The 21,412-nt window shown below is 46.5% G+C and overlaps 1 protein-coding gene across 1 annotated transcript in view; it reads right to left on the bottom strand.

Moving 5' to 3' along the window:
• LOC144609069 (integrin alpha-11-like) overlaps positions 1-21,412 on the bottom strand; it is a 159,898-nt gene that overhangs the window by 91,692 nt on the left and 46,794 nt on the right. Inside the window, exons 3-4 of the mRNA XM_078427415.1 lie at positions 9,788-9,897; positions 6,349-6,440 (exon numbers count right to left, since the gene is read on the bottom strand). Coding sequence (XP_078283541.1) covers positions 6,349-6,440; positions 9,788-9,897 — 202 coding nt within the window. The remainder of the gene's footprint in view (positions 1-6,348; positions 6,441-9,787; positions 9,898-21,412) is intronic.

The raw sequence follows: 21,412 nt of genomic DNA on the forward strand, positions 1-21,412 counted from the left end.
TCTGTTTCCACACTGTATCTCGCTTTAAAAAAGTTAATGAATTTGAAATAAACACATCACACATATACCCTTCTCAGCATCAGAATATGATCAACAATTATGTTATGAAGGAAGACAAAAAATGCTGGAGTAACTCAGCGGGTCAAGCAGCATCTCTGGAGAGAAGGAATGGGTGATGTTTCGGGTCAAGACCCTTTTTCAGACTGAAGAAGGATCTCGACCCGAAACGTCACCCATTCCTTCTCTCCAGAGATGCTGCCTGACCCGCTGAGTTACACCAGCATTTTTTGTCTACCTTCGATTTATACCAGCATCTGCAGAGTATTCTTTTTCCCCCTAAACAATGATGTTATGATGTCTTTATGAGACGTTGGGTGTATGCTGTGTAGCGTTGATGGTGGGAGCTTTCACAACAGCTGTGAATGTCGGGTTGGACCTAACTTCAAGACATTTCGTCATTTTCTCCAGAACTCGGAGCTAGCGCGTGCCAGAGATTTGTCAGCCTAATGGGAAAGGCAGGCAACTGCAGCCTACTTCATGAGAATGCTGCTGGCTGCAAGTGTGGGACATCCTTCAGTTAATCAGGAGGGTTACACCTGGCCCATGGGCCTCCCTTTGGCTTCTGCCCAGATATCTGGAAAACTCCATGGAGACGGTGCTCCACTGGGGTGCCGGTGTCACGTGGATGGACAAGTTGTGTAAGAAAATAACTGCAGATGCTGGTACAAATCAAAGGTATCACAAAATGCTGGAGTAACTCAGCGGGTCAGGCAGCATCTAGGAGAGAGGGAATGGGTGACGTTTCAGGTCGAGACCCATCTTCAGACTGATGGGACAAAGGAAGGATATAGATGGAGACAGGAAGACAGTGGGAGAACTGGGAAGGGGGAGGGGAAGGGAGGGACAGAGGAACTATCTAAAGTTGGAGAAGTCCATGTTCATACCGCTGGGCTGTAAGCTGCCCAAGCGAAATATGAGGATCAGGACACTGTGCAGTACTGCCGAATCCACCTCCTTTAGCTTCTCATTTCATGGTCACTAATGGTCTCATGAGAAAGTCATTGCAACCTCTCCCATTCAGCCTCATGAAAAAAAACCTGCTAATGCTGGAAACCTGAAATAAAAACAGAAAATGCTGGAAACATTCACCAGGCTTGAGAGCATCTGTGGGAAGTGAGGGCAGGGCTGTTGAGGTCTATGGGTGATCGTTAAACCAAGGACAGGTATGGAATCCCAGGTTGATGTTAAAAGATGCCGTGTCACTGTTTCAAAGATGAGCAGTGGAATTATCCCTGGAGTCCTATCCACATTCAGATTAGTTTATTGTCAGATACACCAGGATGCTTTGAAATTCCCGGTTCACCCGAATCTCACAGGGCGGAACGATGGCGTGGAAGTAGAGCTATTGCCTTACAACGCCAGAGACCCAGGTTCGATCCTGACTACGGGTGCTGTCTGTACGGAGTTTATACGTTCTCTCCGTGACCTGCGTGTGTTTTCTCCAAGATCTTCAGTTTCCTCCCACAATCCAAAGACGTAGAGGTTTGTAGGTTAATTGGCTTGGTATACGTGTAAAATTGTCCCTAGTGTGTGTAGGGTAGTGGTAATGTGCGGGGATCGGTGTGGACTCAGTGGGCCAAAGGGCCTGTTTCCGCGCAGTATCTCTAAAACTAAAACTAAAACACAGAGTTAACAGTATACATACTGGAGCGACTAGGCTTGTATACACTAGAATTTAGAAGGATGAGAGGGGATCTTATCGAAACGTGTAAAATTATTAAGGGGTTGGACACGTTAGAGGCAGGAAACATGTTCCCAATGTTGGGGGAGTCCAGAACCAGGGGCCACAGTTTAAGAATAAGGGGTAGGCCATTTAGAACAGAGATGAGGAAAAACTTTTTCAGTCAGAGAGTTGTGAATCTGTGGAATTCTCTGCTTCAGAGGGCAGTGGAGGCCAATTCTCTGAATACATTCAAGAGAGAGCTAGATAGAGCTCTTAAGGATAGCGGAGTCAGGGGGTATGGGGAGAAGGCAGGAACGGGGTACTGATTGAGAATGATCAGCCATGATCACAATGAATGGCGGTGCTGGCTCGAAGGGCTGAATGGCCTCCTCCTGCACCTATTGTCTATTGTCTATTTTCTATTGTCTAAATAATGTGAGTAAAATGCAGCAGACTGGTGTCGTAGCACCATCTGAAGTTAGGAAATAAATAAATAAAACACAATAACGGAATAACTAGATAAGATAGAGTTAAGAGTAAGGGTTTAATTTAGTTTAGTTTAGTTTAGTTTATTGCCATGTATACAGAGCTACAGTAAAAAAAAAATTGTGGTGTGCTACCCAGTCAACAGAAAGACTATACATGATTACAATCCAGCCGTCCACAGTGTACAAATGCAGGATAAAGGGAATATTGTTTAGTGCAAGATAAAGACCAATAAAGTAACATTAAAGATTGTCTGAGTATCTCAAATGAGGCAGGACTGCTCTATACTTGGTTATTAGGGTGATTCAGTTGCTTGAAAACAGCTGAGAGCTGTCGCTGAATCTGGAACTGTGCGTTTTCACACTTCTGTGCCTCTTGTATGTGGCAGCATCTCTGGGAATGGGGTACGAGAGAGAGAATATTAGCTTCTAGATTATTTCTGTTGAATCTGCTTCCCCATCCTTTCAGAAAGCACATTCCAGGTCACACTGGGTAACATATTTCTCCTCTTTTGCCAAATGGACCAGACGCCTGGATTTTTAAACTTGAAACTTCTATTTAATGGTCATACAGCCAGAAGAAACAACTTCCACCATCTCTCTGGAAAATAAAGTTTCAAACGTCGTGTGCATACCCACACAACCACTCTATTTCTCACACACCCAACCACTCCCCCTCACTCACACTCACACACACACACTCACACCCATTCCCTCTCTCACTCACACACACTCACACCACTCTCTCTCTCACACACACACTCACACACACACACACCCTCACTCACACACATACACTCACACCCATTCCCTCTTTCACACACACACACACTCACACACACACACACACACACACACACACACACACACACACACACATACACACACACACACACACACACACACACACTCCCCCTCACTCACACCCACTCCCTCTCTCACTCACACATTCACACACACTCCCTCTCTCTCTCACAAACACACACACACTCACACACCCACTCCCCCTCACTCACACACACATTCACACCCACTCCCTCTCTCTCTCTCTCTCTCTCTCACACACACACACCCACTCCCCCTCACTCACACACACACTCACACCCACTCCCCCTCACTCACACACACCCACTCTCTCTCTCTCTCTCACACACACTCACCCACAAACACTCCCCCTTACTCACACCCACTCTCTCTCTCTCTCACACACACTCACCCACAAACACTCCCCCTTACTCACACCCACTCCCTCTCTCACTCACACACACAACCCTTCTCACATTTACACACAGACAATTGCTCTTATGCAAAACTGTTTGCTCACAAACTCACAGACCCACTCCATCACACACATCCACAAAAAACTGCTCTCTGTTCCCACCAATATATCCAACTGCTCTCTCATGCACACACACACAGACAAAGACAACTGCTCTCACACATCACACTCACACCACAACATCTCTCCCGCACACACACAAGCAAATCCCACTGTTGTACATACCCTCACACAACAAAGCATCTCTCTCACACATACAGAACACAGTCTCTTACACACACACACACCCATTTACACATACATACCCCAGCCAACTGATCACCCATCCACGCTCACACACACAGTTGCTTGCACACTTATATGCTTAAAGAGCCACACACAAGCATCCGACTCTCACACACACACACATGCACATGTACATACACATCCAATCCCCGGTCCTCCCACACACAAAACTCCCAGCACCAATTCCCAACAAACACACAATGAAACACAGAGACCCACACACGTCACTGAGGATTAACACCAGTTTGAGCTGATGTTGGTACAGCTGGTGTGCTCTGTTGGATTCAGGAACCCTGGCCGATTAAATAATAAATATTGAACAAAAAGAAACAGCAGAAAGGGTTGGATAGAAATGCTCTTCATTGAAGCCAATCGTATTTTGGGACTACTTCGTAACCACATCCGAGTGGGTCCATTGGTAAATGTAGCTCTGGGGGTGGTGAGAGGCACAGTCTCTACATTGTAGCTTGGGGAAGCTGCAGTATCTGCAAGGCCGTGGCACAGAGCCAGGCAGCAGCTCCAGCCATCATATTTAGCTTCATTCTCCTTTGGGCCAGGACGCACACAGTTCACCGGGGGCTAAGATCCCACTTGTTTACCTTGCAGCCCTAAACAGGCGTGACTTTCGTGGAGACCCACTTGGAGCGTCACAAACAGGCGAAGCTTTCTTGAGGAGTACTCGCGGATGAAACGAAGGACATGCCGCACAAATCTGTGCACAGCAAGATCCCAGAGCGCAATGTGATAATGACTGAATCACCGTGTCGATTAATGAACTATTGGCCCATTGGAATGAAGTGCGTTGGGTGGTTGGTTGTGATGCTTACCAACTCAGGCCTCAGCAGGGGCCTGCACTCACTGCAATTTACCTACCGCCACAGCAGGTCCACAGGGGATGCGATCTTGCTGGCTCTCCACTCTGCACTGGTCCATTTGAGCAACAGGAACACACAAACGTCAGGCTTATGTTCATCGGCTACTGCTCGGCGTTCAACGCATCATCTATATACTAAAACTCTCGTTTGTTGTTTGTTTGTTTGTTCCTAAACTACAGCCAAAACGGTACACGATAGCGCAACAATTTTAGGCCCACCTTACTCACCATCGTCCCTTTGGTGCTAATGGAAAAGTTTCATTGAAATCGGTGTTATATTTTTTGTTGGAGGGAGGGGGAGGGAGGGAGGGAGGGGTGTGGGGAGGGGGGAGGTGGGAGGGGGAGGGGGGAGGGGGAGGGGGAGGGGGAGGGGGAGGGGGGGGAGGGGAGGAGGGAGGCGGGGAGGGGAGGAGGGGGGTGGGGGAGGAGAGGGTGCTGCACCAATGCAGGAGAGGTTTGGGCCCAACGGGTCCACTTGGTCTAGTCTCCTCTAAACTTATCATCAAACTCAGGGAACTGGGTCTCTGCTCAACTCTCGATTCCCTCGTCGGCAGTCATGACAAGTTGGGAACCTCCCCATCGCTGACCACTAGCATCAGGGCACCACAAGGCTGTGTGTTCAGCCCCCCGCTACTCGACTCTCTCTATACCCATGGCTGTGTAGATAGGCACAGCTCCAATGCCATCTTTAAATTCACTGATGATACCACCATTGCTGGACAAATAACGGGTATCGGTGAATTGAGTACAGGAGGGAAGTAGACAATCTGATTTAATGGTGCCTGGACAACACACGTGCTCTCACTTCAGCAGGACCAAGCTGATTTTTGACTTGAGTTTGGTGTAGAGATACAGTGTGGAAACAGCGTGTGAGTTTGCACTGACCAGCGATCCCCGCACACCACTATTATTACTCAAGGGACAATTTACAATCTTTACCGAAGCCAATTAACCCACAAAGCTGAACGTCAATAGACAATAGGTGCAGGAGGAGGCCATTCGGCCCTTCGAGCTAGCACCGCCATTCAATGTGATCATGGCTGATCATTCTCAACCAGTACCCCGTTCCTGCCTTCTCCCCATACCCCCTGACTCGGCTATCCTTAAGAGCTCTATCTAGCTCTCTGTTGAATGCATTCAGAGAATTGGCCTCCACTGCCTTCTGAGGCAGAGAATTCCACAGATTCACAACTCTCTGACTGAAAATGTTTTTCCTCATCTCCGTTCTAAACGGCCTACCCCTTATTCTTAAACTGTGGCCCCTTGTTCTGGACTCCCCCAACATTGGGAACATGTTTCCTGCCTCTAACGTGTCCAACCCTTTAATAATCTTATATGTTTCGATAAGATCCCCTCTCATCCTTCTAAATTCCAGTGTATTTAGAGTGTGGGAGGAAACCGGAGCTCCCGGGAAAAACCCACGCAGGTCACGTTGGGAATGTACAAACTCCGTACTGGCAGCACCCGTAGTCAGGATCGAACCCAGGTCCCTGGGGCTGTAAGGCAGCAACTCTACCGCTGTACCACTGTGCTGCCCTCTCTGTCTAGGCCCATCAGAAACATTTCAAAGACGTTAACTCTCATAAACTCCAGAGAGCAGAAACCCATTCTGTTCAATCTTCCCCCATAGTACAACCCCGAATCCTCGAGCACCAATATAAACGAACTTATAACAAAGTTAAAAAAGAAACAGCAGCCTTACCACAAAGGAGTGATCCTGGGGGTTACTGGTCAAAGTCATCCCAAGCCGCATGTTGTCTTTGTGCTCTGATACGTAGGGCAGGGATACCCTTCCTTGGGTGAGCAAAACACCAGTAGATTAAACGAGCAGTGGTTACTTTAAACCAGCTTCCCTAGCTCATTATTCATTTGAACTTTCTTTGCACCATCTCAATCATGAGCTGTGGCTGGACATTTGCTTCTGACTCAGACATTAACTTCACACACCCGCTTCATTAGATTTTGAACCAACATTTTTGAAATAAATGCACTTTAATATTCTTGAGATGTACATGCTGCCAGAAGCATGATTTATTGTGTTCTCCAATGTACTTTCGATGTACTTTCTCAGAACAATGTGTATCGTACTAAAGCATCCTGAATGTGCCAAAGAAAGTGGAAAGGTTGACAGGAATCTCCATGATCAGAATGCTCTGTCCAACAGGTTGTGCAATGCACGGAATGAGCACCCTCGCTGTTTGTGGAGTGTGGGCCTAAATGCAGTTTAGTTTAAGGTCACGTGTACCGAGGTACAGTGAAAAGCTTTCGTTGCGTGCGTACCAGTCAGCGGAAAGACGATACATGATTACAATCGAGCCATTTACTGCGTACAGATACATGATACAGGTACGTTCTCCCCGTGACCTGCGTGGCTTTTCTCCGAGATCTTCGGTTTCCTCCCACACTCCAAAGACGTACAGGTATGTAGGTTAATTGGCTGGGCAAATGTAAAAAAAAAAATTGTCCCTAGTGTGTGTAGGATAGTGTTAATGTGCGGGGATCGCTGGGCGGCACGGACCCGGTGGGCCGAAGGGCCTGTTTCCGCGCTGTATCTCTAAATCTAAATCTAAATCTAAATGATAAGGGAATAACGTTTTGTGCAAGGTAAAACCAGTAAAGTCCGATCAAAGATGGTGTAGGGATCAACGAGAAATGTCTGTTAAAAATGGCAGAGTTATTGATAGGGAGGGAAAAAAACGCTCCAAGCTACAGAAAGGCGGATTGGATTGGCGAGCACAGAACTGGTGAAAGAAAGTGTATGGTAAAACATTTGCGGAGAAGAAAGTAGATGAGGGTGTCCACACCAACTGGTCCTATACCCAGAAGTGTAGAGAAATGGAGAGATCTTGGCGGGCATGTCCACTGGGTGGCAGGACTGGTGGGTGAGGTGGTTAAGACAGTTTGTCTTCAATGAACAAGGCACAGAATAACAGAGCAGGAAGGTTCTGCAGAGTAATAGAGCAGGCAGTCAGAGAAGGGTCCCGACCCGAAACGTCACCCATCCTTTTTCTCCAGACATGCTCCCTGACCTGCTGAGTTACTCCAGCACTTTGTGTCTATCTGCAAGAATTGTTTAGGCAGAGGGGCACTGCCCATAGTTCTATCCACCGCGCTTCAGAAATGGTGTGACAGCACTAGAGTGGTTGCAGAGGACTAACGGAGGGGAAATGGGTCTGGGGAAGGTACGAGAGGCCTGTGGCTCGACTGGAGTTGTTTTCGATGAGACAAAGGAGACTGCGGGAGATTTAATTAAAGTACTTAAACTTATGATCGACTTAGACCGGAAGAACACAAAGGCTGTTGCTCCTCACAGAATGTTCAGTAGCTAAGGGCATAGCTTTAAATTAATTAGTAGAAGGATTAGACCGGAGTCGAGAAAAGACGACAATTGGATCTCAGCGCTTGAAGTATCTTATGGTGGAAAGCCTGATCCTATGTCGAAAGAATCTAGTGAGCTGAGAGAAGTGGGTTCCTGAAGTTTAATATTAGTGCTGTAAATGTGATGGGTTGCGTTACAAAGTGCACACACCTATGAAGTGAAGTGACCTTCGCTCATTGCTTGGTCGGCACTATTCAACTGTGGAAGGCTGCACTGCGTCAAGTTTAGCAGCTGAAGATAGACACAAAAGAAGTGCGGTAACTCAGAGACTGTATCTCTGGAGAGAAGGAATGGGTGACGTTGCGGGCCGAAACCCTTCCTCACGTCTGAAGAAGAGTCTCGACCCAAAACGCCATCTATTCCTTCCCTCCGGAGATGCTGTCTGACCCGCTGAGTTACTCCAGATTTTTGTGTCTCTCTTCTGTTTAAACCTGCATCTGCAGTTCCTTCGTACAGGCATGGATGGCAGCTGTACAGGAGTAGCGGTCAGACTTCCAGCTCCTCTGTGGTCCTGTGGCCCAGACAGAGACTGTATCCCCTGGGCTGTACGGATACGGGGATCGAGGTTATTCAGCCGTATTAATATCCTGACATTTACACTGGGTCCCTCCCGGTACAGTAGCCTGGTTAAGAAGTTAACAATCTAGAGAGCTGGATCAATGATCCGATGTGGGGGATTTAAATCCCAGTACACCAGCTTTGGAATTTAAATTAAAATAAATAAATTCTGCGATTGAAAGACTGATGTTGGTAACAGTGACTAAGAAACGATGGAATTGCAGTAAAATCCCTATTAGCTTTAGTGGAGGAAGTCTGGTGTATTTAGAGTCTAGCCTGTGCATAACTTGAAACATTCAGCAGTGTCATTAGCTCTGATCTGCACTTGAAAACAGTCCAGCAAGCTACTCTGTTTCGAGATTCCTCGTCTGTGAATAAATAACAATAAGATTGGTATAAGCATTAACACTTCAGTTAAGAGGTCGTCTCAAATCAGTAATTCCTATGAATTGATGTTTACTTTCCTTCAGTGACTCAGTGGTGCTTTATTTATTACATGTGCATCTGAACAGAGAAATTCCTTTTGCAAATATCGTTTTCAATCAGGAGAGTTAGATTTAACTCTCAGGGCTCAGGAATCAAGGGATATGGGGAAAAAGCAGGAACGGGCTACTGATTTTGGACGATCAGCCAATAAGACGATCTTATTGAATGGCGGTGCTGGCTCGAAGGGCTGAATGGCCTACTCCTGCACCTATGTTTCTATGTTTCTATATCACACATGTAGGCGTTGCCATTTTGGCGCCATCAATAAAAGTCCAAAGTGCGGTCGTACTGCATGCTCCATGTACTAGAGCAGTTCCCGCGAACTGTCGTCCCTCTCCTCTCCTCTCCTCTCCTCTCCTCTCCTCTCCTCTCCTCTCCTCTCCTCTCCTCTCCTCTCCTCTCCTCTCCTCTCCTCTCCTCTCCTCTCCTCTCCTCTCCTCTCCTCTCCTCTCCTCTCCTCTCCTCTCCTCTCCTCTCCTCTCCATCTTTGTGTCCCTAGGGTGTCTCCTGCACCCGACCCAAAAGGTGCTGGAGGCATTACAATAGACAACAGACAATAGACAATAGGTGCAGGAGGAGGCCATTCGGCCCTTCGAGCCAGCACCGTCATTCAATGTGATCATGGCTGATCATTCTCAATCAGTACCCCGTTCCTGCCTTTTCCCCATACCCCAGTTCACCCTCCTAACCCCCCCTGACAATATGACACATACAATACCTAGGTTCAGTTTGCCACAGCCATAGCTCGTCTGGTTCTTCACTGGACACCTGTACACATCGCCAGTCTTCTGCTTTCCAACGCCAGCCCACGGCGCGCCGACCAGGAGCCTGTGACACAGCAGGAGAGAATACAGGTAGATCATCAGACCTTACACAGAGCTGTGCTCAACATGCTCCACACAAACAGGCCATTGACCCAATCTGTTCACACTGGCCTGGTGGAGAAACAAGGAACTGCAGGTGCTAGAATCCTGAGCAAGAAGAACTCAGTGGGTCAGGCAGCAAATGGGGGGGAGGGGGATGGGGAGGGGATGGGGGGGGGGGGGGGGGTGGACAGCCGAAATGTCACCTATCCATTCCCTCCACAAAAGACAATAGACAATAGGTGCAGGAGGAGGCCATTCGGCCCTTCGAGCCAGCACCGTCATTCAATGTGATCATGGCTCATCATTCTCAATCAATGCCCCGTTCCTGCTTTCTTCCCATACCCCCTGACTCCGCTATCCTTAAGAGCTCTATCTAGCTCTCTCTTGAATGCATTCAGAGGATTGGCCTCCACTGCCTTCTGAGGCAGAGAATTCCACAGATTCACAACTCTCTGACTGAAAAGGTTTTACCTCATCTCCGTTCTAAATGGCCTACCTCTTATTCTTAAACAGTGGCCCCTTGTTCTGGACTCCCCCAACATTGGGAACATGTTTCCTGCCTCTAACGTGTCCAACCCCTTAATAATCTTATACATTTCGATAAGATCCCCTCTCATCCTTCTAAATTCCAGTGTATACAAGCCGAGTCGCTCCAGTCTTTCAACATATGACAGTCCTGCCATTCCGGGAATTAACCTAGTAAACCTACGCTGCACGCCCTCAATAGCAAGAATACTGCCTGATCTGCTGAGTTATTCCAGCGGAGAGTCATTGAGTTGTACAGCACGGAAACAGGCCCTTCAGCCCAACTCATTCATTCCGACCAAGATACCCCTTTCTAAGCTAGTCCCACATGCCCGCATTTGGTCAGTTTCCCTCCAAACCTTTCCTATCCATGTACCCGTGCAGGTGCCTTTTAAATATTGTTATTGTACCTGCCACATCTACCTCCTCTGGCTGCTCATTCCATGTACCCACCACCCTCTAATACTCTGGGGTTATACTGTTCTTGTGTTATACCGCCCCTGCGCTATCCTATTCTGACAAAGGTCTACCACCTGAAACATTAACCCAAGTTCTCTTCCCATTGATGCTATCTGAGCTGCTGAGTGTTTACTGTCCATACAGTTATTTAGGTCTAAGAAGGAATATCCACCACCCTATACACCTTGACCCATTGAAGGTATTCTTCAGAATCTTTCTTTTGCCTGTGACAGTGTAGCTGCCTCTCAATTCCCGATGATAAGAAGTGCAATGGTACTTTGTTTTGTCCCATGTCCCGATGTACAGTGAAATTCATTTTTGTATCTAGTTCAGTACAAGCATGACTATACATAAGCACTAAGACACAGCTTGGATAAGCATCTCAGATGGAGTGCATGTGCATGGTGATAGTAGACTGTGTCAGTATACAGAGTAACCAGCTTCAACCATTATCAAGGCCCAGTTGTTAGAGGCGTGGAGTTCTTAACCACATTCTCACCACTCTCTGGGTGAGAGATTTCCCTTGGTTTACGATTTGATTTAATATTAATGATGGGAAACTCACCACATTTCCGGATGAGTGCAGTTTCAACAAGAAGCAGTTTGGCACCGGACAGGACACAATAGCCCGCTTGATAGGAATCTGGAGCATGTGGAACTCCCTCCCTAACACTATTGTGGGGATACCCACACCTCAAAGACTGCTACATTTCAAAACTGCACATCACTGCCATCTTGTCGAGGGAAATTAAATGCTGGCTCAGCCTGTGAAGTCCACATCCCTTGAATGAACAAACAATGTGACTAAACTATTCCGATCTCACAAGTGGAACCAGATTTCTTATCAAATGTCTTGAAATTGTAATCATGTCATTATCCAGTCATGATGCTCCTCTTATACCATGTTCATAAGTCATGTAGAATTAGGCCATTCAGCCCATCGAATCCACACTGGCTTTCAATCAAGGCTGATTTATCTTTCCCTTTCAACCCCATTCTCCTGTCTTCTCCCCATAACCCTTTGACACACGTACTAATCAAGAATCTATCTCAAGAATCTATCAATCTCCACCTTAAAAATACCCAATGACGACCTCCACAGACGTCTGTGGCAGTGAATCCCACAGATTCACCACTCTCTGACTAAAGAAAATCCTTCTCATCTCACTTCTAAAGGTACGTCCTTTTGTTCTGAGGTTAGGTTGTGTCAAACGTTCTGAGCATTTTTTAAGCTGCTGTGTTCTGAAGCAAGCGGTGAGCACTGTGCTGCACTCCTGGGTTTTGCCTTCCAAGCTGTTGGAAGAGTTTGGGAAGTCCAGCAGTCAGTCACACTCTGCACAGAATGCACAGTTTGTGACTCCCCAGTCTACAACCACAATGTGGATGTAGTTGGGTCTATCTTGAACGCATCCTGTCCTTCCTGCTCACACCTCACCCCAGCTCCTGCATGCTCTCCGCCCCGACCCACTAAACTAGTAACATTTATTGGCTGTAGATACTTTCCTATCGTCTCTAAATCCTTGTAAACCCTACTTGCACCTTCTGCTGTGACTCTGAATTGAGGACCATAAATGTTCCAAAGCAGTTTAGTCTGGGACTGTGCTCTTTGAACCTATATTTGTTTTCTAACCAAATTCTGCAACCGAGGACGTACACGCCACAGGAGTTAAATGGGATTACTGTGGATATGGGGAGCAGCTTTAAATACCTGGGAGTCCACATCACAGAGGATCTGACATGGGCAACACACATTGCCGTACTGGTGAGTAAGGCAAGGCAGCGCCTTTACCGCCTCAGACAGTTGAGGAAATTTAGAGTCTCTCTAGGATCCTTCAGTGCTTCTACTCTGGGGCTGTAGAAAGCATCTTGTCGGGCAACATCACAATCTGGTTTGGGAACAGCTCTGCCCAGGACAGGAAGGCTCTGCGGAGAGTAGTGCGTTCGGCTGAACGCACTATGGGAACTACACTCGCCCCCCTGCAGGACCTATACATCAGGAGGTGCAGATCCAGAGCCAGCAACATTATGGGGGACCCCTACCACCCCAGCAACGGACTGTTCCAGCTGCTATGGTCAGGCAAATGCCTCCGCTGTCACGCTGTGAAAACAGAGAGAATGAGATGGAGTTTCTTCCCACAGGCCATCAGGACTGTTAACTCTCATATCACCAGGGACTAATTTAATTTACTGTATTAATTTATTTTTTGTGTTAAAAAAAAAATTCTATTCTGTTGTGTAGTTTAGCACAATCCGCAGGTGTTGCCACTTTCATTTCACTGCACATCATGTATATGTATGTGACAAATAAACTTGACTTGACTTGACTTGACTTGGTTTACAGTGAAGAATCTGAGTTGCATCGAGATGTGATCAATATTTGACTGCAGCTTATTAGTTTGCAGCATGCTGAGTACTGGTTAAGATTCAACACAGATTAGGCATGCAAAATTATGAGAGGGGGGAAAGAAATAGAAAGCAAGAATCCTTTTCCCTTGGTGGGGGTGTCCAAGACGAGAGGGTAGAGGTTAAAGGTGAGAAGGAGGAGGTTGAGAGGAGATCCGAGAAGGAATCCTTTCACACAGAGAGTGGTTGATACAACAATAAATACAACGAGTGCAAAACAGCAGGTCAGTGCAAAGCTTGTAGTGCAGTCTGAGGAAACGCAAACAAAAAGAAAGAAAATTCTGAACCGCAATTGTAGAATAACTGAATGAGGCCGAGTTGAGAGGTAGCACTTCAGGGAAGGGGGGTGTGAAAAAGGTGATTGATTCAGGATTCTGATAGCTGTGGGGAAGAAACTGTTCTTAAGTCTGGACACCCACGCTTTCAAGCTCTGAAAGGTAGTAAAGGGAATGACCAGGGTGGCAGGAATCCTTGACGACCCACCCAGACTTCCTAATGCAACACACCGTGAAGATGGACTGGGTGGGAGGGAGTGGCGAGCCTGTGGTGGACTGGGCTGCGTTCACCACTCTCCGCAGGTTCAGGCAGACAAGAGCAGAGCAGTTGCTATTCCAAGCTGAGTTGCACCTTCTCCAGCAGAAACAACGAACTGCAGGCGCTGGCTAATGTGCAAAAGAACAAAAAGTGCTGGAGTAACTCAGCAGATCAGGCAGTATCCCTGGAGAACATGGATAGGTGACATTTTGGGTTGAGACCCCTTTCAGAATGAAGAAGGGTCCCGATCCAAAACATCGCCTGCCAATGTTCTTCAGGGATACTGCCTGACCCAATGAGTTACTCCAGCACTTTGTACCTTCTCTAGCCATCTGTAGAAGTTTGAGAGTATCCTCATGAGCCTGCCTAATCTTCTCAGTTGCCTAAGAAAGTAAATACACAAGAAAGTCAGTAAGCTGGCGTGCTTTTTTGATTTCCGCATCAGTGTGAAAGGACTAGATTAGGTTGCTGGTGACAAGGATGCCTTGTCAACATCTCTCCAGCAGCTCCATTGATGAGGTGTTCACCCGCTTGTTTCCTTAGGTCAACAACAGACCTTTTGGTTTTGCTGATGTTAAGGGCTAGGTTGTTTTGACACCTCGATACAAGGTTCCCGATCTATTTCTTGTACTCTGTTTCGTCATGGTTGATCCAGCTGACAACAGTGGCAACATCAGTGAATTTAATGACTGAGTTGGCACTCTGGTTGGTCACACAACCGTGGGTGTGCAGGGAGTAGAGCAGGGGACTGAGCACACAAACCCTGAGGAGCACCAGTGTTGATGGTCAGCGCGGAGAAAAATGCTCCCACCCATTCTAACCGACTGAGTGCTATCAGTCATGAAGCCCTGAAGACAGTTACAGACAGAGGACCCAAGGTCAAGGTCCAGGAGTTTAGAGGTGGGCTTATTCAGAATTATGGTGTTGTAGGCTGAGCTCTACCATTCAGACATAGCCTGACGCAAATTCTCTGGGTAATTTCCACAGCCCCGATCAGAACAGGGTCCTGCTGCCTTGTCTACACCCGTGGGTTACTGATTGAGAGCAACGTAGACATCCCACAAATAGCTGCTGCTTGGCATCTGTGTCTAACATGGACGTCGATAGATATACCTCCAAGAAAGATATTATACTCCACCACTTCAGCTGTGTAAATACAGGGCAACCCAAGAGAAACAACTCGGAGTATTACAAAACCGGCAAATATGCCCATTGCACTTAAATAACTTCACAAGCATTTCTGTGTACTGCCCAGTGTTCACCATCATGTTGCCTGTACCCTGCACTGTGTGTGTGTGCCCTTCAGAATGTACTAGCCCTCACCAAGTGTGCCCTTCACAAACGCTGCCCCCACCATCACTCCATGCACACTGTCGCACACGGTGTTTACTAATCATGTATTGTCCTTCACTGACTGGACGGCACGCAACGGAAGCGTTTCACTGTGTTGTACTTTGTGGTCCGGTATCTGTTATACCTTTGTTATGACTCTGGACGGACCACAAGTACACATGTTTAAAAGGTTTAGAATGCTGAAGCTTAAATCCAGGCTGTTTATTCCACGGCCACCTGGAACCAGAGTGACCACCTAATCCCCTCATTCTCTTATATACACGTTACTACACGGGCAAACAAAGTAGTCCTTGTGATACAACAAAGTAGTCCTTGCAATATCACAACACACTGTTCCTTACACGTAACAGCAAACTAAATAAACTCAACTAAGTTAAGCTCTGCTATGTGTGTCCGGCCCCCATCCACTTTGTGTCTGCTCTGTCCAGTAGCGTTAGGATATAAAGTGGCTTCCAGCATGGTCCCAGGGTGCAGACGTCCAGCTCCATCCCAGGGCAAGGCCAGGGATTCCTCCGGCAACTGACCAGCAGTGCAACAGGATGGTTTCAACAGCTGGTCAGTCCCCACGATCAGGATCATAGACCCATGCTACACAGAAACAGGCCCTTAAGCCCCACCAAGTCCATGCTGACCAAAGATACTAGAGGAGCAAGATAGACCAATCGACCCTAAAAACCGTAGTGTGTCATGGTGCCATTTTAGTAGGTAGAAACATGCAGAAACATTTTAAAAGAAAAATAACAAAAATCTGTGAATTGATAGATGAGACATATTCTGCATTTTAATGGTATCACCACATACTGTTCCCCCAAAACACTGATTACACTGCGAGAGGTATAATGAACGATGGGTTTTGCTTACTAAAATGGCGGACGTTACGCTCCATTGCGTACTACACTTCAGTATAGGCGATTTCAACGGAGTGGTCCATCTTGTTCCTCTAGTATCTTTGATGCTGACCATCAACCACCATTTATGCTAATTCTATATTAATCCCATTTTCCCCCACTTCCCATCTCCTAATCAACTGAGGTGCTCATCTAAGATTACTAGGTTAATTCCCGGAATGGCGGGACTGTCATATGTTGAAAGACTGGAGCGACTAGGCTTGTATACACTGGAATTTAGAAGGATGAGAGGGGATCTTATTGAAACGTATAAGATTATTAAGGGGTTGGACACGTTAGAGGCAGGAAACATGTTCCCAATGTTGGGGGAGTCCAGAACCAGGGGCCACAGTTTAAGAATAAGGGGTAGGCCATTTAGAACGGAGATGAGGAAAAACTTTTTCAGTCAGAGAGTTGTGAATCTATGGAATTCTCTGCCTCAGAAGGCAGTGGAGGCCAATTCTCTGAATGCATTCAAGAAAGAGCTAGATAGAGCTCTTAAGGAAAGTGGAGTCAGGGGGTATGGGGAGAAGGCAGGAACGGGGTACTGATTGAGAATGATCAGCCATGATCACATTGAATGGCTCGAAGGGCCGAATGGCCTACTCCTGCACCTATTGTCTATTGTCTATTGCCTGACCGTAGCAGCTGGAACAGTCCGTTGCTGGGGTGGTAGGGGTCCCCCATAATGTTGCTGGCTCTGGATCTGCACCTCCTGATGTATAGGTCCTGCAGGGGGGCGAGATATGGTTATAGATATGGGCAGGCAAGTGGCAGATGGAGTTTAAACCCAGCAAGCGTGCGGTGTCGCACTTTAGAGGGTTGAATGTAAAGGGGAAGTGTACAGTTAATGGCAAAACCCTTAACAGCTTTGTTGTATAGGGGGATTTTGGAGTCCAAGTCCAAAGCTTCCTGAATGGCAACACAAGTAGATCAATTGGTAATGAGAACGTACAATATATTTGCCTTCATAGGTCGGAGAAATGAGTGTAAGAGTCAGGAAGTCATATTGTAGTTTTATAGGACTTTGGTTCGGCTGCATTTATATCATCATATCATATCATATATCTACAGCCGGAAACAGGCCTTTTCGGCCTTCCATGTCCGTGCCGGACTTATACATTTATAAAATATACTTATACATTTATAAAATACATTTAGAGTGTATTGTGTGCAGTCCTGGTTGCCCCCATCACAGGCAAGATGAGGAGGCACTGGAGAGGGTGCAGAAGAGGTTTATCAGAATGCTGCCCGGATTGACGGGTATTTGTTATCAGGAGAGAATGGACAAAAGTGTATTGTTTTCTATTGAGCGCCAGAGGTTGAAATTTATGACAGGCATCGATAGAGTAGGCAGTCAGAATGTTTTTTCTCGGGGTGCAAATGTCAAGGATTAGAGGGCATAGCTGTACATCAGAAGGGGAAAATTGGAGAGTTTAAAGGGAATGCGCTTGGCAATTTTTAATTGCAGTGGTAGGTGGCTGGAACACACTGCCAGAGGTGGTGATAGAAGCAGATACGATAGTGATGTTTAAGAGGCTTATCGGTAGGTATATGGATATGCTGGGAATGGAGATATATGGATCATGTGCATGAAGAGGAGATTCGTTTAATTGGCATCGTTTGGCACAGACATTGCAGGCCAAAAGATCAGTCCTGCACTGTACTGATTTGGTACTGTACTGTTCTATATTCTATGTTTACACAACGACACACTGGGGACAATTTCCAGCAGCCAATTAACTTTACAACCCTCACGTCTTGAAGATGGGGGAGGAAATCTGTACGGTCACAGAAAGAATATGCAAACTCCACATGGACAGAACCAGAGGTCAGGATTCAACCTGGATATCTGGTGCTGTGAGGCAATAGCTCTATCAACTGAACCACGGGGTCAAGGAAAGAGCGTTCACGTCGCTGCCTTGTTTCCACCAATCTTTCCACCACTACGCACAAGAAGCACAAGAAGCACAAGACGCCATTGTGTGCAGATGCCAAGAACTGGGTTTAGCTCTGGCTGAACAGTTTCTAATCTTGCGTTGTGGACTCAATAAGAAGAACTGAGCCGCAATGTCATCCTTTATCGTAGCAGTCATCAAAGCTGTTACTGTTGGGATATGTTGATGGTATTCTTGCCTTTCCCACAGGGAATGGATTCTAAAGCTTTGGGACGCTGTTATAATTCTGCTTTAAAAACAAACTTTGGAGTGGATAAAACAAGACTTACGCGAGTGGCCAGGACTGGAGAAGCACAGATAGAAACATAGAAAGTAGGTGCAGGAGTAGGCCATTCGGCCCTTCAAGCCAAAGACATGCATATTGAATTTATGCAGGGAATGGAGAGATATAATTTAGATTATGTGCAGGTATTTAAGAGTTGGTCTTAGTATCATATTCTGCACAGACATAGTGGGTCCGAAGGGTTTTGTTTGTGCTGCACTGTTCTATGTTCTATGTTCTATACATCCAAGGATTTCAGAGCTGTGGGCAGGTTGCAGATACAGGGAGGGATTTGATGTGAACCTTAATGTTAAGGATTACAGGACTGAAAGCCGACATTGATCCAAAGCGTGGACCAGAAAATCCCTGGAAAGAAACAGACCGCTTTGATTAAAGGGATTCTCTCATAGCTATCCCGCACACTGGTTACTTGGGTAACGCTGTAGAATTGTGGCTCTGCTACTGGAGATGGTTTGGCTTCCTATCCTGACTGTAATTAGGGATAATTATTGCTGGGAGCAACGAGCCGTAGTTTCATATGATCCCAATGAGTCTAGCCGACAGAGGTACGGTGACTTATTCACAAAATGCTGGAGTAACTCAGCAGGTCAGGCAGCATCTCGGGAGAGAAGGAATGGGTGACGTTTCGGGTCGAGACCCTTCTTCAGACTGATGTCGGGGGTGGGACAAAGGAAGGATATAGGTTGAGACAGGAAGATAGAGGGAGCTCTGGGAAGGAGGAGGGGAAGGGAGGGACAGAGGAGCTATCTGAAGTTGGAGAAGTCGACGTTCATACCACCGGGCTGCAAACTGCCCAGGCGAAATATGAGGTGCTGCTCCTCCAATTTCCGGCGGGCATCACTATGGCACTGGAGGAGGCCCATGACAGAGAGGTCAGACTGGGAATGGGAGGGGGAGTTAAAGTGCTGGGCCACCGGGAGATCAGTTGCGTTAATGCGGACCGAGCGCAGGTGTTCAGCGAAGCGATCGTCGAGGTACGGTGACTGACAGCTCTGGAGATGTGAGGGCAACAATCGTCTGTAATTAGCACCGGTCCACGTCTCACTTCTACCAGTACCACTGGCTGTGTGATGGTTGGGCCCCTACCTTCCCTGTACGTGAAACACACAACAGGGAAGGAAGGGGTGTAGTTCTGCTCCTTGTGACTGTGGCGCTTCTCTGAAAGAGCAATCCCAAGGTTGTTGGCTGCAACCTTCCCCCCATTGACGAACTGTACACTGCAAGGGCCAGGAAGCGAGCGGGCAAGATCATCTCTGACCCCTCCTCGCCGTGGCCACAAACTCTTTGAAGCACTTCCCTCTGGAAGGCGACTCCGGACTGTCAAAGCAGCCACAGCCAGACATAAAAACAGCTTTTTTTCCCCACGAGTGATAGCTCTACTCAATAACCAAAGTCTGTAGTCTCTTTTTTGCTCTGGTTTATTTTCACCCACATGTTTAGACCGTAATGGTGTATCCTTATTGTTTTGATGTGGTTATGCTTTATTCTTAATTGTTAACTGTATGTTTGTGTTGTCATTTGTGAGCGGAGCACCAAGGCACATTCCTTGTGTATGCATACTTGGCCAATAAACTTATTCATTCATTCATTCATTCATTCTTAAGAATGATCAGTGCTTTTTTTGTGACAGTACATGGCTGTCTGGTGTACCGACACCTTTTAAAAATCTTTACGTCATTGTTGAGGTTTTCCAGCAACATTGACATGTATGTATATTAATCGTGCTTAGCTAAAGGATAATGCAAGTGAAATAGTTCGATCATTTAGACTTAAAGCTAATTTATTATATTGCAAGTTAAAGTGACCCCAACATTGGATATACGAAGAAGGGTCCTGACCCGAAACATCACCCATCCTTTTTCTCCAGAGATGCTGCCTGACCCATTGAGTTACTCCAGCACTTTACATCTACCTTTGGTATAAACCAGCATCCTACACATTGGGTATATATTGATGGAAAAACAATTGTTGTTAAATATAGTTTAATTTTTAATCGATATTCATACCGGCACTTTTTTACCTACAAGGAAAACTGAGAATTACTATTCCAATACCGTTAAGGCAGTGTGTTCTGGATTATAATAACTTGCAATTTTTTTGCTTTATCTCATAACCATAAAATAATCATAATTATAAATCTTAAACCAGTGGGTCAGGCAGCATCTGTGGAGGCAAATAGACAGACCGGGTCCATTTTGGGTCAGGATCTTTGTGGGCAGAGTGAAAAACAGCTTCCTCCACAGAGTTCCTCCAGCACTTTGTTTTTTTTACTCAGGTTTCCAGCATCTGCAGTCTCTTGTCTCATCCCTGGTCACGGCCCTCCTGACACTGCCTCATGTTTTGTTGTACCAAGCCTCATCACGTCTCACCGAAACAAGGCAAGACATTCACATACATTGCTTGTTATGAGGGCAGCTACTTTGCACACAGCAAGTTTTCAAAACAGCAGTAAATTGTACAACAACTTGATCTGTTTTCCATTGTGTTTGAACAGTGCAGTACACAAACAGTGCTGGTTGGATTTCCACCCTAACGGATAACACAACTGGTTCAGATTTTATGTACACTACTGGTGGAAATGCTTTGATAAGGCTCTTATTACTGTTTTCTCATAACAGTACGATTGTCTGAGAACTGGGGAATAGATAGTAGCAGAAAGAATGCAACAAGTAAATAGAAAGGAGTTGCTCATAGGTCTTGGCAACTCTTCCGTGCCTGAGACTTACTTATCGGGAACACAAATCAGATACAAATTGGCAGCAATTACACACTGAGAGAAATCTTCTTTCGCTATCCAAGGGGAGAGTTCACTCGCAGAGTGCACTGTGAAAGGACACAGTTGTTGAACAGGAATGAGTGCAGAGATGATTCACGAGGACGTTGCCAGGACTCGAAGGCCTGAGCTATATGGAGAGGTTGGGCAGGCTTTATTGCTTGTAGTGCAGGAGGCTGATGGGTGATCTTATAGAGGTTTAGTTTAGTGTTTAGTTCAGCATGGAATCAGGCCCTTCGGCCCACCGAGTCTGCGCCGACCGGTGACCATCATAAACTAGCACTATCCTACACACTAGGGAC

Source organism: Rhinoraja longicauda, chromosome 33, assembly GCF_053455715.1.
Source record: "Rhinoraja longicauda isolate Sanriku21f chromosome 33, sRhiLon1.1, whole genome shotgun sequence".
Taxonomy (NCBI): Eukaryota; Metazoa; Chordata; class Chondrichthyes; order Rajiformes; family Arhynchobatidae; genus Rhinoraja; species Rhinoraja longicauda.